At 56.7% G+C, this 20,649-nt stretch overlaps 1 protein-coding gene across 21 annotated transcripts in view; it reads right to left on the minus strand.

Annotated features, from left to right (window-relative positions):
* Positions 1-20,649, minus strand: part of GRM4 (glutamate metabotropic receptor 4) — a 177,397-nt gene that overhangs the window by 69,189 nt on the left and 87,559 nt on the right. For all 21 annotated transcript variants that reach the window (XM_072730306.1, XM_072730181.1, XM_072730214.1 and 18 more), the window contains 4 exons: positions 20,307-20,447; positions 9,336-9,536; positions 8,988-9,124; positions 5,408-6,343 (listed from right to left, as the gene is read on the minus strand). In XM_072730306.1, the coding sequence (XP_072586407.1) occupies positions 5,408-6,343; positions 8,988-9,124; positions 9,336-9,536; positions 20,307-20,447 (1,415 nt within the window). The remainder of the gene's footprint in view (positions 1-5,407; positions 6,344-8,987; positions 9,125-9,335; positions 9,537-20,306; positions 20,448-20,649) is intronic.

Raw genomic sequence — 20,649 nt, forward strand, 5'->3', positions numbered from 1 at the left:
TTCTAGGGTCTGAAAGGAGGGAGGGGTGTGATCCTGAGCAAGTCTCAAGCCCTCTCTAGCCCTCAGTTTTCTCATCAATACAATGGGATGATAGCTGCTACCTCTCCCAACCCACAAGGTCACCCAAACCCAGACTGTGAAGCTCTGTGAACTTGCACAGCACCGTGGGGAAGGAGGCTGGGACTGTGGAGAGGCTATTTCATTTGTCACCATTCAGAAAATGTCATGGGCCCAGGGAAATGACAGCCTGGTCCCCAGGCCGGAGGAGTAGGCAGGGGGACAGTTTCCACACCACTGGGGAAAATAATGAAGGTCTGGGCTAATCAAGATGAGGCTTGTTTTCTGGATCTTCACCACTGGATGGGGAGCTCCCTGGGTGAGGGTGTATGTCTCCCTCATTAGATTGGGGGTTCCCTAAGGGCAAGGGCAATCTCTCCTGTTACACATGGGGGTTCTTGGGTACAGGAGTTGCATTTCCAAGTCAGATATCCAGTTTAGGCTCTCTGTCCCCACCTTGTTGATTGGGGGATGGGGCGTGCAGTTGGGCCCATATGGAGTTGATAGAACCAGGGATAGAGGCCCCCTCTCTGGACAGAGTGAGCCCTGCAGTGGACACAGCCCTGTGCTGGGCACCAGATTCTACTCTGCCCTGACCCACTGCGGGACGTTAGGCCCCTCCACTAACACAGGCAGAGTCAGCACCATGGGTACACACACTTGGTTTCATGCCCTGCTGCCACCGTCTTGAATCCTGAATCAATCATTTTTGAACAAGGGGCCTTTACTTGCTTTTTGCACAGTGCCCTGAGAACTATGGAGCCAGCCCTGAGCATGGAAAAGAGGACAATCTTTGGTGTTCTTTTTTGCTTTTTCAGCCTAGGACCCTTTCTGCAAATAAAATAAAAGATGGGGTGTCAACAGATCAAACCCAAGCAAAGCTGCCCCCATCTTCTGGGGGGCAGAAGCCCTTCCAGCATGAGCCTCGGGGGCTCTTCTAGCCATCACACATGCATATACATGGATGTGGGGGTCTCTCCTTGCTCTGAGCACTGGAAGTCCCACCACACCACCGGCTCAGGCATTAGAGCCCCTGTGTGAATGTGCATGTTGTCACCAGGAGGTAGTAGCGTGCCAATTCTATCAAAGAAGCAGTGGTCCTCTAGAGCCACTAGAACCCGGCAGGTACCTCCTCCCCCCTAGGAATGGGGCCCAGGCACACGCAGCTCTGCAAGGCAGGTGGGGTGAGAGGCGACCTCCAGGATGTGATTTCATCTTGTTTCCCAACCACCCATCTTCCAGACAGAGGTGTCTGAACTCCTGCTCCCATCTCTGATCAGGCCAGGCCTGCCTGCTACACTGTCCTCTGCAAGAAATCCTGTCTTAGCCTCACCAGTGAGTGCTCCTCAAAGTGAAAAAGGTTGTCAGAGCTAGGTCTGATGGGTGTGGATAGAGGTCACCGTAGGTGGGGCAAAGGGCAGAGTCCGAGGGGCCCTGTTGGGGGCACAGAGGAGTCCTGACGGCTCCATGCTTCTGTCCAGGTGGACCCGAGTGGCTACTAAGATCCCCAGAATCTCCACAAACCGGATGAATGAACTTCCCCACAAGCTGGTCAGCCTGTGGCCAGGTCCCGCTCAAGTCCAGCTGAGCCATAACCCCACGCGGTAGAGAAAGGACGCTCCAGACGGCTCAGAGTAATGCCTCGCGGCAGCAGCGATAACCCCTGAAAATCCGGACTAAGGCAGGGAAATCCATCCTCCTGCTCACCAGAGCGGGCTTCACTCTGCGCCACCATCTGCACGCTTGGGGAAACGGGTGCAGCTGAGCCCCTGCAAGTGCATGTGCGCACACACCTGGGCATACCCACATGCCCACAAACACACACACCCGTCTACGCATGCATCTCTGCATTCACACACACACCTGAACTCACAGCTATACACTCATACCTAACTCAGAATCATACTTGGGCATGTGCGTGCACACACACACACAACACATTCTCCTTCACACACACTCACGTGCCTACACACAGATACATTCACCCACATCTCCACACATTACTGAATATGCATGTACAAGCGCATACACACATCTGCAGACACCGCTGGGCACACACAACTCATCTGCACACCCACACCAGCAGCCATGAACCTCTCAGCATACACACCTGCCCATCCCCACTCAATGTGCACACATGCGCCCACCTGCACACAGATCCACATACCACCCAGCCATGTGCACCCCTGAACATGCACAAAAAGGCACACACACCTCTCTGTAAGCCTACCACAACTCCACACAGCAACCGCACCCACTCTATCTATACACACACACACACACACACACACACACACACACACACACACACACACACACCAGCCAGGCCTACAGCTTCCAATGCTCACAGCATTTTATAGTGCTACAGAACATGCACAGATACACCCCTAGGGCTGCCTTTGCCTCCTCACTCAGAAGCCCGGGAGGCAGGTCCATGTCCTCCCACCCCAATGGGGGGCAGAGCAGGGCCTTATGGCCACACATTGCTGTGAGGCTGGCCTGCTGTGTGACCCCAGGCAAGTAAGCCTCTGCCCCTTTCTGAGCTTCAGAGGAGATCATTTCAGAGGCTCCCTTTCAGAATCAATACTGAGCGGAGCCTCCTAAAAAGGGAGAAGGCCTGGGCGCCAGGAGAGATCTGGGGGCTGGGAGGGAGGGAGGGCCCAGCAGCTGGAGTAGGCGGGTGTGACACCCTGGCGGGGGGCGGGGGCCCAGGGCAGCGGGATGCTGGCGGGTAGCCCGAGGAAACTACCAGAAGCAGTATAAAGGGCTGCTACCAAGCCATGGGCCTTCCAGCCAGGTACCTTTCCGCCCTGAGGAACCAAGGGAAGGGGCGTCCTGTCATTGCTGAGGCTCATTTCTCAAGCTGGAGTAGGGATGGCTTCTCTGGTGGGCTCTATGGGCCCCCCCACCCCCACACTGCAGGCCAAGGGGCTTCTGCCTGCATCTGTCCTCACCAGGGCGGGCCCCCCACAGGCCCTGGGTGCAGGAGCCCTGGCTCATAGTGTGAGCTGGGCCTGATGGCTGCTTTGGCTCAGGGCACTCACTGCCAACCCCAACGTCCACTTCTCTGAAGCCCTCAGCCCACAGGCCTCCCTGCACCAGGCCAAGAGTTTCAGAACAGAGAGCACAGGGATCCCTGGGTGGCGCAGCGGTTTGGCGCCTGCCTTTGGCCCAGGGCGCGATCCTGGAGACCCGGGATCGAATCCCACGTCGGGCTCCCGGTGCATGGAGCCTGCTTCTCCCTCTGCCTATGTCTCTGCCTCTCTCTCTCTCTCACTGTGTGCCTATCATAAATAAATAAAATTAAAAAAAAAAATTAAAAAAAAAAAAGAACAGAGAGCACAGCTCCTGCTTCTAGTTGCTGCGGGAGAAGAGGCAGCACCTCCAAAGGAAGCCCCAGGGCAGGAAGGTGTCCCAGGGCTGCAGGGACAGTGTGCACTAGGCTTGGGGTGGGGGGCTCCTGAGGTAGGCCAGCAGGGTCAAGTTCAGCCATGCCCCTACCGGCGGAGTGATCTCAAACAAGTCATTTGGCCTCTCCGTGCCTGTGTCCTCGCCTAAATGGGGACAGTGATCCCTACCCTACCCTGCTACAGCGGAGCCTGCTGGCCAGTAGGTAGCGCATCAGGCACAGGACAAGCACCCCACCCATCGTGGCTTTGGCAGCAGCCTCACTGAAAGCCATGCATCCCCGGTAGTTCACACCTGGGCGGGCTCTGCTTCAGATGCTGTCCATGGGCTGAAGACCCCCCAGCAACATATCCAGCCCGGGCTGCTTGCCCTCGGCCCCCAAACAGGCTCCTCTAGTGTCTTCCCCGCCTTAGGACGCAGACATTCCTTCCTTCCGATCCTCACACCAAAAACCATGGAATCATCCTTGATCCTCTGTACTTCTTACCCCACATGCAATCCATCCAGAATCCAGCCAGCCCACCTGCAGACACATCCAGGGGCCCCCACTTCTCATCACCCCTGCCGCCAGCAGCCCCTTGGTGGGGTCCCTACAGGCACCACCACATTGGCCATCCAGCTCCCAGCTCGCCTTCCTCAGGGCCCCACCCCGCAGCCAGAGGGATCCTTCTAGACCTGCGCTATGTCACATTCCTCACTGTTCAGAACCCCGTGGTGGCTCCCTTCTCACCGACAGTAGGAGCCAGGATCCTTCCCACAGCCTCTGTGTCTTCCAGCATCTGCCCTGTCATCCTTCTGACCCTGTCTCTGTCACCCTCTGGGTTCCTCAGCCCCGGGCCTCCCTGCATTGGGCAAACTGTTTTCATGCCCATCATGCCATGTGACTGTTACAACACCTTAAGGATTGCTAGAGAAGAATCATGGCCCTAATACACTAATGAGGAAACTGAGGCAGAGAGGCCAGCTGGCTTGCTCAGGATCATGTGGAGCTCAGACCAGGCGCTGGGGTCCTTTGTCCCCACAATTCTCCCCTGTTTCTAGCCTCTGGCTTCAGTGACTCCCAGTCCTTCAAGATAAAACCACACGGGAGCACCCGGGGCACCACTCAGGGGCTGAGTGTCTGCCTTCGGCTCAGCGGGTGATCCCAGGTCCTGGGATTGAGTCCCACATGAGGCTCCCCTGCACGGAGCCTGCTTCTCCCTCTGCCTGTGTCTCTGCCTCTCTCTATGTGTCTCTCATGAATAAATGAATTTAAAAATCTTTAAAAAAAGAAAAAAATAGGTAAGACACCCCCCCACACCCCAGAAGCCAGGCAGTGCTGGGGCTGGGATATGGGCAGAGTGCACAGGGCCCCAGGGTGCATCCAGGCCCATGGGATGGCCTGACAGAGCCAGCAGGAGGCAGCCCCTCTGCAGCTCCGGGCCGGTGGAAGGAAGGAGCCTCGGCTGACACCCCAGGCTCCCAGGCTTCAGAGGCTTGGGGGCGAGGAGAGAAGGAGACAGTGTCGGATCCATCCCCCACCAGGGACCCATGGGGATCCTGTGAGGACAGAGAGAGGGGCAGACAGAAGATGAGGAAGAGAGGAGTGGATGGCAAGGCAGATGGGGCTGGGTAGGGAGAGAGGTAAGGGAGAGTCTAGAAGAGAGGGAAGGCTGACAGAGGAGAGAGGAAGACGATGGGAGGCAGAGGCAGGGAGGGAAAGAGAGAGGAGGACAGAAGGAGAGGGGGAAGGGAGGAGGAAGGAAAGAGATGAGATGGTGGGGAGAGTAAGCCGGAAAAGAGGAGGGGCGACTCAGAGATTGGAGAACAGACTGGAGGCAGAGGAGGCAGTGAGGTGTGGGAGAAGGCATCTCCAGAGCAGGTGTGAGGCCAGGGAGCCCCGGAGGCTGCCCCCAGCTCAGGGCCCTCACTCACCCACCCCCACCCTGGCCCCATCACTCACCTTGTCTGCCGACTGCGAGGTGCCAAAGAAGATGGGGATGAAGGCGAGCCAGACGATGCAGGTGGTGTACATGGTGAAGCCAATGGGCTTGGCCTCGTTGAAGGTCTCGGGCACACCGCGCGTCTTAATGGCGTACACGGTGCACGTGACCATGAGCAGCATGCTGTAGCCCAGCAGGCAGATGAGCGACAGGTCTGAGATGTCGCACTTGAGCACACCCCTGGCAAAGCGGGGGTCGAGCGTCCGCTGGTCCTGGAAGTCTACCACCGAGTGGGAGGGGTCCACCACAAACCACACACAGATGCCGAGCAGCTGCAGGGAGATGAGGCTGAAGGTGATGGCCAGCTGTGAGGCAGGGCTGATGAAGCGTGGAGCACTGACCGACCGCTTGCCCTGCTCGAAGATTCGGTAGATGCGGTTGGTCTTGGTGAGCAGGGCCGCATAGCTGATGCTCATGCCCAGCCCCAGGAAGATCCGGCGCAGAGAGCAGGTCCCCAGGTCAGGCTCAGCGATCATGAGGAAGGTGGTGGCGTAGCACAGGAAGATGCCGGCCAGCAGCACGTAGCTCAGCTCACGGCCTGAGGCCTTGACGATGGGTGTGTCATTGTAGCGCACGAAGGTGACCACCACGAAAAGTGTGGCAGCGATGCCCACCACCGCCAGGAAGAGGGGCAGCACAGCCCAGGGCGAGTCCCACTCAAGCTTGATGATGGGGATGGGCCGGCAGCCCGTGCGGTTCTCCGTGGGCCGCATGTCATACGGACAGGTCTTACAGGTGTAGCGATCCACCTGATACTGGTACCCCGTGCAGGGCTCACAGTGCCAGCAGCAGGGCATGCCTTTCACTGTCTTCTTCCGCTCACCCGGCTGGCAGGGCAGGCTGCAGATGGAGCGGGGCAGCTGCTGCCCACTCCCTGGCCAGTGCATCCGCTCTATCTGGCAACGACAGCACAGGGGAGCTAGCCTTAGGATATGCCGTCCAGTGCCTTGGGCTACCCTCCTGGCTGGCACCCTGGGGCCCCACGCCTCCATCACCCGGTTAGGTGGTTAAAATCCAGCTGTCCTGCCCAACCATGAGCTGCTGCATCCAACAGCTGGATTTAAATAAGCCCACTCACATGACTCAGACACAGCATCTGGACCAAACCCGAAACCCTCAAGGACCATATGGAGACACCAAGCCCAGAGAGCAGCAGTGACAACCCAGAGTCACATGGGGAAGCAGAGGGGACTCAGGAGCTCTGACCCCAGATCAGCATCTGCATCACCCAGGGGCTTGAGGGAAATGCCACATTTTGACCGACCCCAGACCTGTTTCAGGATCTGAGTTATAAGTAGGCCCTGCAGGTGACTTTGGTGCATGCTGGAGATGCGCTGCCCCACAACTCAGACCATGGGGTCTCCTCTGGGCAGCCCAGGAATCTGAGCTCAGCAGGGAGCAATGGACAGAAGTTTATGCCGAGGACACATAATCTGTGCCCAGGGGTTAGGGTTTCTTTATATTATGCTCTAAATTAGTGCTAGTCACCGTTACATGTCTCCAAAGACACAGTCGCTGTGAGCAAAGGAGCCACAGGCATGTTGGCACACCCTACTGAATTCAATGTTAGAGAAGCCTGGAAAGTAAGAAAAGTTCAGGGAAGTAGCTTATCCTGTGGCTCTGGGCACGACAAGGCCATGTGGTCCCCTAGAAGCCAAAGAGCACAGCAACAACCAGGGCCACCATCCCGTAGGAACAGTGAGGCTGGACAACCCCCATGCACGGGAGCTATGAGACCACAAGGGACACAGCGGGATGGTAGCTGTTCTGGAAAACTCTGGCTCCTGGGAGAAGAGCCGCAAATGCAGGCAGACCCTGCGATCACAGATGTGTTGCTAGCTGGCTGCAAGCCCTGCAGCAAACATCTCAACCCTTCCAAGCTTTTGTGTTCTCACCTGACCAAAGGGCAGCAGATATGAGGCCACTTTGCCCTTTGCTGTTTATTGTACCACTGCTATTGTGGCTTTCACTGGCAAGTCAAAGCAGAAACGCTGAATATTTCCCCAGAATGGCTCTGTGCGTGTTCCCTGCCGCGTGTCTGGCGCCCAGCACAGGGCTGGCACACAGAGGGCCCAGGGAATCTCTGCGGAATCTATGATAGAGGTAGTGAGTCCCAAGCACCAGCCACGAGAGGCCACCTTGCTCTCAGACCCTGGAGGAAGATAGCAGCAGGCGGGGCGAAGTCTCCTCCTCAGCGCCCCCTATCCCAGCCTGGCCCACTCAGTGGACCCCAAACTGAGCCCTCAGGAGAAAGTGGGGAGGGTATGAGGGCTGAAGCCCACTTCTCCCTAACCCTCCCCACTCTCACTGCCCCAATCCATGCTGGCAGAGGTGCCTCGTATCATCAGGGAGGAGTCCGCTGTGCACCCCACACCGAGGCCCTGCTTTCACTTACCACATCTGTAGAATGAGACCAGAATAGTACCTGCCTCGCAGGGCTGCCGTCCACACATTAAGGTCACATGCTTACAAGGGTCACTGTACACAGCAGATACTCAGTAAGGATTAACTGCCGATGCTGCTAGTCAACTGAATCACAGGCCCCCACCACTCCTCCCACTGCACCCAAAAGAGACACGCCTCCACCTGGGGTATCGCCTCACTTGGCAAAGTGAGTCTCCGTTCAACAGCCCAGAGAGCATCACGACAAGAACAGGTTCGGCCCCTGCCCTACTACTTGGCCTTCAGAACATCCCTCAGGCTGGGCTTGCAGAGATAGTTCCTTTGACTTAGAAGATCATTGGAGCTAAATGGGATCATGGGCAGAAAGGGCTTTGAGGAGTTCAAGGGGTTCGCCGCTGGAACAGATTCTTACAAGAGGGGAGAGCAGGGACACAATGCAACTCTCCCAGGATCTGGCTCTAGGGTAGCTGTGGCCAGACATGGGCCTGGGCCTCCTGAGTCTTCTGGTCCATCCCTCTGACTGTCACACTGTGCCCACCCCAAGCTTGGCTCGCCCTGCCACCAAGGCAGGGGCCAAGTCCACTGGCATTTCCTCGGGGAATGAACCACAGGTCCTCGCTCTCCAAACACCTGGCTCTGTTCACCGCTGGGTACACTGAAGGTCAGAGAGGGAGAACCACCTTGTCCCTGGGACGATCACGGGCTGGGAAGATGTCGCTAAGAGGACCCAGGAGAAGACCCCCCACACCCACCCAGCTGCCCCAAAACCCAGAAAAATCATGACCTTCTGGGTGCACTTTGACAGCTTTAAGAAACGCTCTCGAACAATACTGTGCCCTTTGCCTTAGGCCACTGTCCTCCTTCACCCCATGGCAGCCCCTCCCCACCCCTACTCACCTAGCTTCCCGACCCCTGCTGAGCCGCCATGGCCCTGTTCCTCCATTTCAGGCAGGAGTGGTGCGCAGGGCCCTCAGAAGCCAGAGGACGGCACGGAAGGAAGCCCCAACCTGGCAGCAGTGCACCTGGGCTCAGGGCTGACCCAGACTGATCGGGGGCTGCCTCCCAGGGGCTGGGTGGCACGAGTGACTCTCTCCATCCCTCCAGGGGCCCCTCCCTGCCCTCCTGCTGGGCACTTACTCTGAGGTGCAGGTGGTCAGTCCAGGAGCCGATGACCTTATACTCAGCAGAGCCATTGCGCAACTGGTACTGGTAGATGTCATAGCGCCCAGGGGCATCTCCGTTCTCGTTGAAGGTCACAGGGTTCCCTGCGATGCCTGGAGGGACCGGTGAGGGTCACACACTCAGTATATTGGCTGAGCTTTTACTGAGAAGCAGGGAGTACCACGAGGTCAGTGCAGAGACCCCTCGGGGGAGGCTCCTGCATGGAACATGCCCTGGAAACATCTGAGGAGACCGCCCCCACACACTCCTACCCTACGGAGCCCCAGGACCCCTTCCCCTGGCTGCAAGGCCCGGGATGCTCACCTGAGAAGTTGACACTGCGGATGTACTTGAGCAGTTGGGTGCCATCCACGGGGTCCATGCGGGGGCAGAGACCCACGCGGCCGGGACACAGGTCACGGTGCATGGCGTGCAGCGCATGGCCCATGGCATACACAGCATCGATCACAAACTGCACCTTCCCCTCCTGCTCATATGCTGAGTCCTGCCCAATGCGTTCTCGGTCTGCAATGAAACGCACAAGGCGGGGGCAACCATGAGGCTCACCGTCCTCACAGACCATGAGACAAGAGAGGTGACACAGCCTGTGTCTGCACACCTGGGCCTCCTGGCTCCTAGCCCAGGGCTCGCTCTGCCACACAGGAGATGGTCTTATGGAGGCACACGAGGGCACAATTCCAAAAGGTGAAGGGGAGGGTCCACTACCCTCGCCATGGTACTGCCAGACCCTAGCCTCTGAGGCCCCAGAACAGCCAGGGCAGGTCCCCATGTCACAATCGCCTTCAGAAGGCAATCGGCCAGGGGGTTTCCCTGTGGCTGTGGCCTCCCTGCTATCCCCCAGCCTAGCCTAGACTAATCTGGGAGCAGCTGGCCCCCGCACAGTCTGGGAAATCGCCAGGACAAAAGCTATGTCTTGCAGTGGTACCCGATGGCAGCCCACTGATGGGCAGCCGCTCCAGCCATGGGACATATGGGGAAATTAAGGCCCAGAGAGGGTGAGAGCCTGGCTGCAGATCCCTCAGGGTTCAGGACCCAGGACACCTGGTGCCCTCAGTGGCTTCCAGTCACCCTGGACACCAGAAGTCACCAGCATCCCCACCCACTCCATCTCCATTAGCCAGGCTGAGTGAGTTTTGCCAAGTGGGGAACCACTCCCACCTCTACCCTCACCTCGCTGCAAATGGCCGTAGCTCCCCAGGGCAGCATGGTCTTGGGGCTCTGGTCTCCTACCCTTACTCCCTGGGCCCAAGCTCCTTGTCTGCCTAAAGCTTCAGTGTCCTCTCAGTAAAAAGGGGATCATAATCCTGCTCCACAGAGGCTTACATGAGAAGAGGTACAGAAAACACTTGGCACTGAGGTGACTAATCCATGTTATTGTGCGAAGTGGTCAGAGTGGGGGGTTTCTGAGGTCCCTGAGCCAGAGCAGGCCAGGAAGGCTTTCTGGAGGAGGAGGCGCTACCTGAGCCTGAGCCAGGGTAGCAATCATAAGGAAGAATAAGGGTTGCTAACTTCTAGCGAGTACCTGCCCTATGCTCAGCATCATTCTCAGCTCTTTATGCATATTAACTCACTGAAGTCTCACCAGGGTGCTAGGAGGTGAGCAGTTATCCCCACACCAGAGAGGAAACTGAGGCACAGAAAAGCCCAGTGACATTCCAGAACCACGAAATGCCGATTCTGAACCCAGGCACGCTGGCTCCCAGCCTGGGCACCACTCTATGCCTGAGGGATTCTAAGAGCGGGATTGGGCGGCGGACAGGAAAGCAGGGAGGTTGAGAGGAGGAGGGGACAGGAGGTGGCTGCAAAGTGGAGGGAGGCAGAGGATGGCCAGAATGCCAGAGAAGCCTGGCTTCACTCCCGAGGCCACAGACCCTGCCCACATCACAACCTGGAACCTCCTCCCTGGAGACCAGGACAGAGAAGCCCCGCCACAACAACCACCGCCTCTGTGCCAGAGGGCCAGTGCCACAACTTGCAGAGGTGATTCCCCAGCGGGCAGTAGGATAAGTGGCTGCACCCCAGCCTAGCCCCATGGGCCACAGTCTGAGCCTCTCATGTCTACTGTGTGGGGGCCAGGCCGGGCTGGGTCAGCCCCAGGCCCTGCTCCCCTGGGAACTCCAAAGGTCACTCTGTCCCTCCCTCTCCCTTGGATACCTCGGAAGCAAACACCGGGTAAAGGGAAACACACTGCTGTCCCCAGGCTCTCTCTACCATCTAATCCTCTCACCCCGGAAGGACAGATGCCACCCCACCCAGATGTGGGATGGCTGGGCTATGCATCGGTCACCCCTCAACTGGCCAGGTCAGGTGGCCAGGACCCCACCCCATTCTCAGCTTTGCTCAGGGTTGAGATTCAACACTTGCTGAATGGACAGCAGAAATCATGGGATCACAGTGCTAGGAACAACAGGACAAAGGCAGGTCATCTGTTCCAATTCTGCTATTTTACAGATGAGAAAACTGCCTGCCCGGGGCTCCTGCAGAGCTGGGGACACGTTTCGTATCCCTGCCTCAGCCACCAAGACTGACCAAGGGCAGAACCTGACCCCAGTCACCCCAACCTCGGGGGTCAGAGATCAACAAGAGTCACCAGTACTCAGATTGCACAGCTGGGGGGCAGATGCCCACTTAGCTCGAGGCGGGGGGGCACCGTTCAGTCCAGACAGGGCCCCAGCTCCTCCAGGGTGGCCTTGGGGCTGGAAGCAGGCCAGGCTTCGGAGCTGCCTCACTGGCTCTCTCCTGGTCACCAAAGGCCCTCGCTACCTGCTGTCACTGTCCTCTGTATGCAGGAGCCTGGACTTGAGTCCAGACTGTCTGGGCTGGAACCCCAGCTCTACCACCCATTCCAGCTGTGTGTGACCTTGGACCTGTCACTCCATCTCTCGGACTTCAGTCCTCTCAACTGCAAAATGAGGACAGTGATGGTACTGATCCCAGAGGGTCAGGATTAATAGGTTAGTATGTACGAGACCTGAAAAGAGGCGTGGTGCTTCCCAAATGCTACAGAGGTTGGTTAAATCTTTGCACCTGAGGGCACAGAGAGGCTTGAGTCCTGCCCTGCCTCAGAGCTCCTGGGCCAGCAGAGCCTTGCTAACAGGCAGCATTATTTCTAGGCCAAGGAGCAAACAGGAATGAACATGAAAGGCAAATACTCCAGCTTTCCAGGCTGCCCTTGTGTCTGAGCTCCTGATGACAAGGTTCTGAGAACCAGAAGAGAAGCACAGGGATGATCCTGTCCCCAAAGGGAGGGCAGTTGGCGGGGGAGGGTCCTAGAGCAGGGTTGCCTGGAAAGCTCCAGCCCTGGACCCTAAGGGGACCTGCTCCACTGAGCCTGAAGAATGGAAGACATAAAATCCCACTCAACAACCCACATTCCCATCACACCTTCATTTCATCTGGGTGAGAGACTAAATTATTAACCAGGACAGAGGGAAGGCTGTGGCCACTAAAGCAAGCTGGCAGCTCTCTCCCGAAGCCAAGGACACATGGGGCTAAGGGGATCTGGCTGCACCTCCCGAGCTAAACTGCCCTCACCTCTCCTCTCTCCTCCTCCAAGGGTCCCTCCTCAGGGGACCAGCTGAAGCATCCATTCCTGGGCCACTTGGGTCCAGGACAAGTGCCCTCGCTGGGGTCACGAGCCACCTGCAGATTGAGGACCACCCTCAATGGGAGAAGCCAGCTCTGGCTGGGGAAGCTCCCACTAAAGAGGCTCTGGGCTCCTGTGGAGCTGTCAGTGCCCCCTCAGCGCAGCCCCTCTAGAATCTCTACCCCAGAGCTGTCACAGTGCCAGCCACAGACTCCTAGAGACTTCTCGACACACCCGCACATCCTTGACTTTTGTCTCACATCCAGCCCCAATGACAGATGAGAAAATGTGCAGCAAGGCGACTTGCAAAGGACCTTTATTTTCAAGGGTACCCCAGGCCTCAAGCATGTCCTCTACACACAGGCACCCCTCAAACCCCAAGGGCCCTTCCCCTGCACCCCTTGGGAAGGCAAAAATGAGAGGGCCTAAGTGGCTCACATGGTGGGGGGCAGGGAGCAGGAATCATAAATACAAGTTAAAAAGGACAAGATGCTCCATCCTGAATGTCTGAAGCTGTGCCAGTAACCAGCACGGCTCTCCACGTTCCTCCTGATTCCTCAAATAACCTTTCGGCGTAGCTGCTGCTCACCGAGAACCTTCACATGCCTGGCATTTTCTGTTCTGGGAGGCTCTGGGAGGTAGGCAGGCTAAACTGACCCCTCTCACAGAGGAGGTAACTGAGGTGTGCGAGTGGCCGAGTGATGTACCAGAATCTTACGGAATCCTGGCACCTGGCGTGTGCTCAATACGTCCCCGGGGATTGGCCTGGCTGGGAAGTGGCTGAGCTGGGATTTGAACCCGGATCTCTCTAGTTCCATAAGAGTTTTCCACCACCTGTACCGTCCCTCTCCTACTTCTTCCACCCAGCCTCTAACCTGCCTCCTTCCCCTTTTCTGGGGTCCAGGCTCAACCAGGAGTTAAGGATCCCTGTCTGTGGGGTTAAAGCAGGTGGTGGCCGTGGAGAAAAGTGGGGATCAGAAAAATCCCCTCATGGGTGGGCAAGACCTTCAGAAGGTCCAGGTGGCTCTGGAAGGAAGCATGACACACACCCCCGAGAGCCACTATAGGAGATAAATCCCAGACACACGGTGGCAATGACAGCAGCAACAGTTTGAAGATGTCCTAATTGTGTCCCGGGGTGCAGTGAGCCAGGGATGCGTTTGGCTCTGCCACAGGTGACAGCCAGCGGGGGAAACTATTGGGAGAGGATTTTCTTCGTCAAAACCCTGCAGCTATAGTTACTACGGTGACTGCAGCCTTTGTATGCAGGTTGTAAATTGTAATTGAAATGAGTTTTCAAGGTTGAAATAATCAGAGTGCCCCCTTGTCTCTCTCCCATCACCCCGCCACAACTCACCCCGCCCAACTCACCCTGCCCAACCGCAACCCTCCTGAGTTCTACGCTCCCTACGCACGCACGCACACAGTTCTTGAAGCGGCTCCCTCACAGAAAGGAATACGAAATCCATTACGTACGCACGCACGTATATTCACATCCACCCATCCAGGGTGGCTGCATGCAAACCTGCAGGCATTGATACACATGTCTAAACACACACCCGTGTTCAAACACAGATAATCACAAGTATATGTATAAACACAGGTAACACATACATCGCTACACAACTAGCATGGCACTCATCCAAACACAGGGTCACCCAGAGTCACCCACTGTTGGGCTGAGATGCCCACAAGTGTTTTCTTTGGGAAGTGATACCTGGAAGCACCAGTAGGGGTAGGAACCTGGGATGGGGAAGGGCGGCCACTGATGCCAGGTGTGCGGCCCCATCCCTCTGGGGCCCTCCAGGAGACCATGCAGAGGACGCCTCAGGGCTGCCCATCTGAGGAGACAACCACTCCCGCTCCCACCAATCTTAGGCCAAGGCCTGCTTCCAAGGGCACTAACTCCACTGGCAAAGACGGGGCTGGTGAGCACTGCAGGGACCAGGGAGTGGCAGCGTGTCTATATTCACAGGTAGAGGCCCACATGTGCAATCCAGCATAGGTGCACGTACACAACACACACATCTGCACACAGAAGTTTGCATTTACATACAATATACAAACGTACACACCAGCTTTCATCCCTTGGGCAACTTCTGGGGAGTAGGATAAGAGGGTCCCAGGGTCCCCCCAGGAACAGCAGCCTAGCAAATAGCTGGGCCTGTCTCCCAGCCTGCCATGGACCAGCTAGTGATATGACCTAGGTCAAGCAAAATGTACATTCCTCAGATGTAAATGCGGGGTAATAATACTGGCCTGCAGGGCCCCTCGGAGGATTAGGGAGATACAGGTACAACACACAGCATCATACCTTCTATACAGAAGCACTTTATAAACTTGTTTCCTCTCCTCCCAGGCACTCCTCCACGGGATAAGATCCCACATCCCGGGCCTCCCTGCTCCATCCTGCGTGGTGCATACAGGCCCTCCTACCCTCAGGATGACATGAGCACAGGGTACCCACCCCATGCAGACAGGGGCCCAGCTGAGGTCCGCCCGCCGAGATCTAGATTTGAGGACAAAGCTGCCACACTGTCCTTCCTGGCCATTCCCCTTCTTTCCCGACTCACCTGTGGTTGATCCATCCTCCCCAATACCTCCCTGAAACACCCAAGTCCTGGCAAGCGATAAATGCCATATAACTATTAGCTGTTATTATCATTGGTGGTGGTGGTGTGGATGCTGGCACAGGCTGGGCGACAGGAATCCCCCACACATCCTCAGCGGCCATGCACCCACCCTCCCTCTCAGAGCTCCCAGCCCCTGTGAACAGAAGGCAGTAAATTTCTCCTATTTCCTCATAAACCGGGCCTTCCTCCGCTCAGCCATCACCTGGCTGGCAGTGCTGTCAAAAAGATGGATGCCACATCTGCCTTGTTTACAGCTTTAATTCCAAAACCCTCTCTGCATGCTCCCAGGGAGGGGGCCAGGAGACAGAGAGGGAGGCAGGTGCTGCCCCTCCCTGGGCCTTGACAGCTGCAAGCCTCCCCCTCAGTGACTCCTCCCTGGCTCAGGTATGGGGGAAGTCCCTGGGCAATCTGCAGGTGCTTCCCACAGATCACCTCCATCCCTTCTTCGGGAAAAGGTGAGCAAGATGGCTCTGCAGGGATGGGGCTCTGTGGGGATGGGCGTGGGTAATAGGATTCCCATTTTACAAATGAGGAGACTGAGGCCTCAAGAGGTATAAGGCCCTGCCGAGGTCACACAGCTAGGAGGCAGCAACAGGGGGATTCACACCCAACTCTGCAGGACCCTCACAGCAGAATGTGTGTACCCTCTCCCTCTTACCACTTTGAGACACACCGGCCCAATCTCCAGCTGCCAGCATCTGCTGCTCTTTGGAGACTTTCTGTGGTGACAGCAGCTCTCTGCCCAGCCATCCGGCAGGCAGGCTGGAGGCGCTGAGGAATTAGCGCCCTCCAGGAGCAGCCTGTGGGAGCAACAGGCAGAGGCCAACTGTGCAATCTGCTGGCCTCAAGGGGACCAGAGTGGGCCAGTACAAGGCCACCAGTGCAGATGGGCAGGCCTCCTGGAAGAAGTGAGTGGGAAGCCAGGCTGGGAAATAGAGCAGGGGTAGGTGGAGAACACAGAGCACACCTGGGCTGGCTGGAGGCAAGAGGGGGTGCCTGGGAGAGCAGGAGGGCAGGAAATCGGAGATTGGGCAGGGCACCAGCCCCAGATAAACTGGGATAAAGCCAGTTCTGCCAATTCTGGTGCCGTGACGTTCTCAAATGGCCTCTGCAGCCTCTTCTGCAAAATGGGTGCTGTACCTGCAACAGCCTCTACCAACTGCCCTCCCTCATCCTGGATCCTACAACTGACACGCAACACCAGTACCAACAGATCTGGCAATCCCATCACTCCCACTCCCTACCCACATCAACAACCATTTTACCAGCACCGATCATGCACATCATCTTTCAGCCAGCCTCCTCCTACCTTTCATCTCCAATCCTCACGGCAGCCCACTGAGATGGGCAGTGACTCCCATCTTCTCTGAGACGCAGAGAGGTTAAATGACTTGTCCAAGGTCACACAGCAGGGAGGACATGGAGTCAGATCCAGACCTGGGGCTGTATCCTTCTCCTGCCCCCCACCAGGTGCCCAGTGCAGAGCCAGCACCGCCCCCCCCCGTGGGTGTCACCCTGGCCCTCCTGCCTAAGACACTCTCCCAAGGGAGCAGCTCAGCTCAAACCTGGACGGGGCCACGGGATGCTTGAGCCGCCTCCCCCTCACCTGGGGTGGGTCTCAGGTCCCGCACACATTCCCAGTGGCAGCCCTGCTCCTCCGGGTACCCTGAGGTGGACCCGATACCCTGAGGTGGACCCGCTCACCGCACCTGACGTGGGGCCACACAGGGACTCTTAGCAGCCTCTGCTGCCAGAAGAGCAAGATGCAGCAGGAAGGATCGGGGTCAGCTATGAGGTGACGTCCTCTGCTCCTCCTCCCCACCCTGTGTTCATTCCAGCCTCTGCTCCTTCGTTCACACCTTCCCCCTGCCCAGGGTGCGTGCCATCACTGCCTCTCCCTCTGAGCCAGGGGCTCCCACACTTTGCTGCACAGGAGAACCACCTAGGCCACTTTTAAAAAAATCCCAATGCCCAGGTTGTACTCAGTACCAATACACTTAGAACGTCTGGGGGTCAGGCATCAGTAGCTTTAAACAATCTCCAGGTGACTCACTGTGAACAAGGCTTGGGGACGACAGCTCCCACTATGGTCTTCAGCGCTGAACACACACAAAATCACCCAAGGAGCTTTCTTGAAGTCCACAGCCCAGACCCCACCCCTGAGATTCTGACTGAACGGGTCTGGCGGTGGAGTGTTGGCATAGTTTTAACAGCCACCTGGTGATTCTAATGCACAGCCAGGCCTGAGAGCCACCATTTTACAGTTCACGAAATACCTCCATCCATGCTTTCTCATTTCCAACCCAAGACATTCTCTGGGCTGGCTCACCATCAATCCCATTCCTCCAATAAGAAAGCAAAGGCCTGAAGAGGTTAAAGAGCTTGCCTCAGGCTCCCAGCGAAGCTCTACACTCCTGAACTGTGCTCCAGCCCTCCCTCCTCCACCTGCTCTGACAGCCCAAACACCTCCCTCAGGGCTGCAGAGAGATGCCCCTGTCCCCAGTTCACCAGCCAGGCCGAAGACATTTGCGAATCCAGACCCCAGGACTGGGAGTCTAGGTAAATAGAGTCTACAGGAGCTGACCAAGGTCCTCTCCTCTCCTGCCCCTCCCAAACCAAGGGGTGACTCCAGAAAGCCCTTTGCCCTTGGCAGGCTGGACACTGGAGGCCCTGTTACCCATCCTGCCCCCATTTCCAGTCTCACCATTCCCCATCCTCCAGCCAAGTCTGGAGATTTATAATCAGGGTGAACATACAATTTTCCATCCCCATTTAGGCACTTTTAAGAATAAAAGGGATGTGGGACTTCTGGGTGGCTCAGCAGTTGAGTGTCTGCCTTTGGCCCAGGGCATGATCCCAGACTCCTGGGATCAAGTCCCACATCAGGCTCCCTGCATGGAGCCTGCTTCTCTCTCTGCCTCTGTCTCTGCCTCTCTCTTTCTCTCTCTGTGTCTCTCATGAATAAATAAGTGAATCTTAAAAATAAAAGAAGAAGAAGAAGAAGAAGACGACGACGATGACGAGGAGGAGGAGGAGGGGGGGGGATGTTTTTAGGGGCACCTGGGTAGCACAGTTGGTTAGGCATCCAACTCTTGGTTTGGGCTCAGGTCATGATCTCAGGGTCATGAGCTCGAACCCTGCATCAGGCTCCGTGTTCAGCTTAGAATCTGCTTGAGATTCTCTCTCTCTCTCCCTCTGCCACTCCAGCTCATACTCTAAAACAAATAAATCTTAAAAAATAATAAAAGAGATGTTTTCCAAAACTATGTAAGATGCATAGTCACCCTACCCATGAAAGCTCAGTCTCCTGTGCTGTCATTTTTGCATTTCTTAAATCTTCAATTACTGCCTGACAAAGGCATTTGCTGTACAGCCTTTGGCAAGTTGCTTGGCCTCTCTGACTCTCCAGACCCTCCTCTATAACATGGGGATCAAAAAAGCCCTTAGAGCTGTTATAAAAGTGAAAAAAGTGAAATGAGGTAATGTGTATAAAGTGTCTGGAACACAGAAGATACACAACAGTGAGTGATATTTATGGTTATTAGCTTGCCTAGGAACATAAGCCCCCACATCAGACAAACACACACACCCTTCTCCCATAGACATACTGACTCATGTACATGCACAGTCGCACACACCACCATGTACACCCACACATGAGCTTGCCTGCTGGGCCCCTGGGGAATACCCATGATCCTAACTAGCCAATATTCCTGACTCCCAGAGGACCCAGGCCACCAGAGGGCAGCACCCTCCCCACCTGCCTGCCAACCTCCTCAAGTTTCTTCCTCCCTGGCCCTGGGCCATGGCTCTGGATGAGTTCTGTGACTGGGGAACCGAAGATCCCGCAAGCCAGGCCAATGGCCCCTTGCTCACCTGGCCCTCTGCCCAAGACACATCAATCTGTCCAGGAGGATATGAGAGGGAGATCACCATCCCCTCTCATGACCACTCATGTTGAAGGAACCCAGAGCTCCCTCAATGTCACTAAGGGAAGGTCCTGCTGCAGGCTACCCAGATGAAGAATATACAGGGACCCACATCTGAATGTATCCAAATGTGGATATACCATGATGACTACTCTAGGGGACTTAGGGCCTAGACCTGGGTCCAAATGCTGCTCAACCACCTTCCATCCATGGGAACTCAGATCCTTTTACTTTCTTACACCTACAAATTGTTTTCCAATCTGTAGAATGGACACACTGTCCCATTCTCAGGTGACCCATTCCTCACCCTTTTCAGGACTCTACTCAAATGCTACCTTTATAGGAAAGCCATCTCTTTGTTCTAGTTGTTTCTAGTGTACATTTCCTTTCTGATATATTGTACAGTTCACTATTTATCTCGTTTAAATGTTTTCCTATTAGGATAAACATTCAAGAGATTTTTGACTCATTCATTCAGCGCCATATCCACAGTGCTTAGAACAGGGACGAGTACACCCTAGGAGTCAAATTGGTGTTTGTTGAATGACCAAGGGAACCGCAAGGGATTAGAGATGGTTTCTGCAAAATGCTCTGATGGGTGAATGTCTGGACTCCCACACGGGGCAGCTGGGGTCAATTTCGTGGGCTCATCCCCCAAGGTGGCCACAGGCAGGAGGAACCTCTTGCCGAGACCCAGGAGCCTCCTCCTGCCACACCCCACCCCACCCCACCCCCCAGCAGCATCCCTGATGGCTGAGAGCCAGCCAGGCGGCTTCTACTGTTCTAAGCCCTCCCACCCCAAGCCTCGGAGCCAAAGGGACTCTCCTAGCCCCGCCCCTCAGGCCCCGCCCCGCCCCCGCAGTCGGCCCGCCCCCAGCCCGCTCCTAGCCTCGCCCCTCAGGCCCCGCCCCACCCCGCAGTCGGCCCACCCCCAGGCCCCTCGTAGCCCCGCCCCTTCAGGCCCCACCCCGCCCCCAGGCCCCTCGTAGCCCCGCCCCCTCAGGCCGCACCCGCCCCCGGGCCCCTCCTGGCCCCGCCCCTCTGGCCCCGCCCCACCCCGCAGTCGGCCCGCCCCCAGGCCCCGGCCCGCCCCCTACCCCTCCTGACCCCGCCCGCGCGTGCTCACTGGTGCACTTCTTGACGTGGCTGCCCTTCTTGAGCGCGTGGCGGCTCAGCTTGCAGTGGAAATTGTCCTCCCAGAACTCGGCAAACCAGATGTTGCGCCGGTTGTTGTCCAGCGTGCGGCTGGAGAAGTAGCGGTCGAAGCCTGGCGGGGAACCAGGGCATCAGGGCCTCGCGCCCCCTTCCCTACCTGCCCCCAGCCCTTCCAGCTCCCGCATCCCCCAAGGGTTAGAGATGTCCAGGCAGAGGGAGGGAGGAAGGGAATAGCAAGCCTCTGATCCAGGGCTCAGCTGGCAAAAACAAAATGTGGAGCATTTCATTTCATTCAAAATGAAAAGAGCTGTATT

This window comes from Vulpes vulpes, chromosome 1 (genome assembly GCF_048418805.1).
Source record: "Vulpes vulpes isolate BD-2025 chromosome 1, VulVul3, whole genome shotgun sequence".
Taxonomy (NCBI): Eukaryota; Metazoa; Chordata; class Mammalia; order Carnivora; family Canidae; genus Vulpes; species Vulpes vulpes.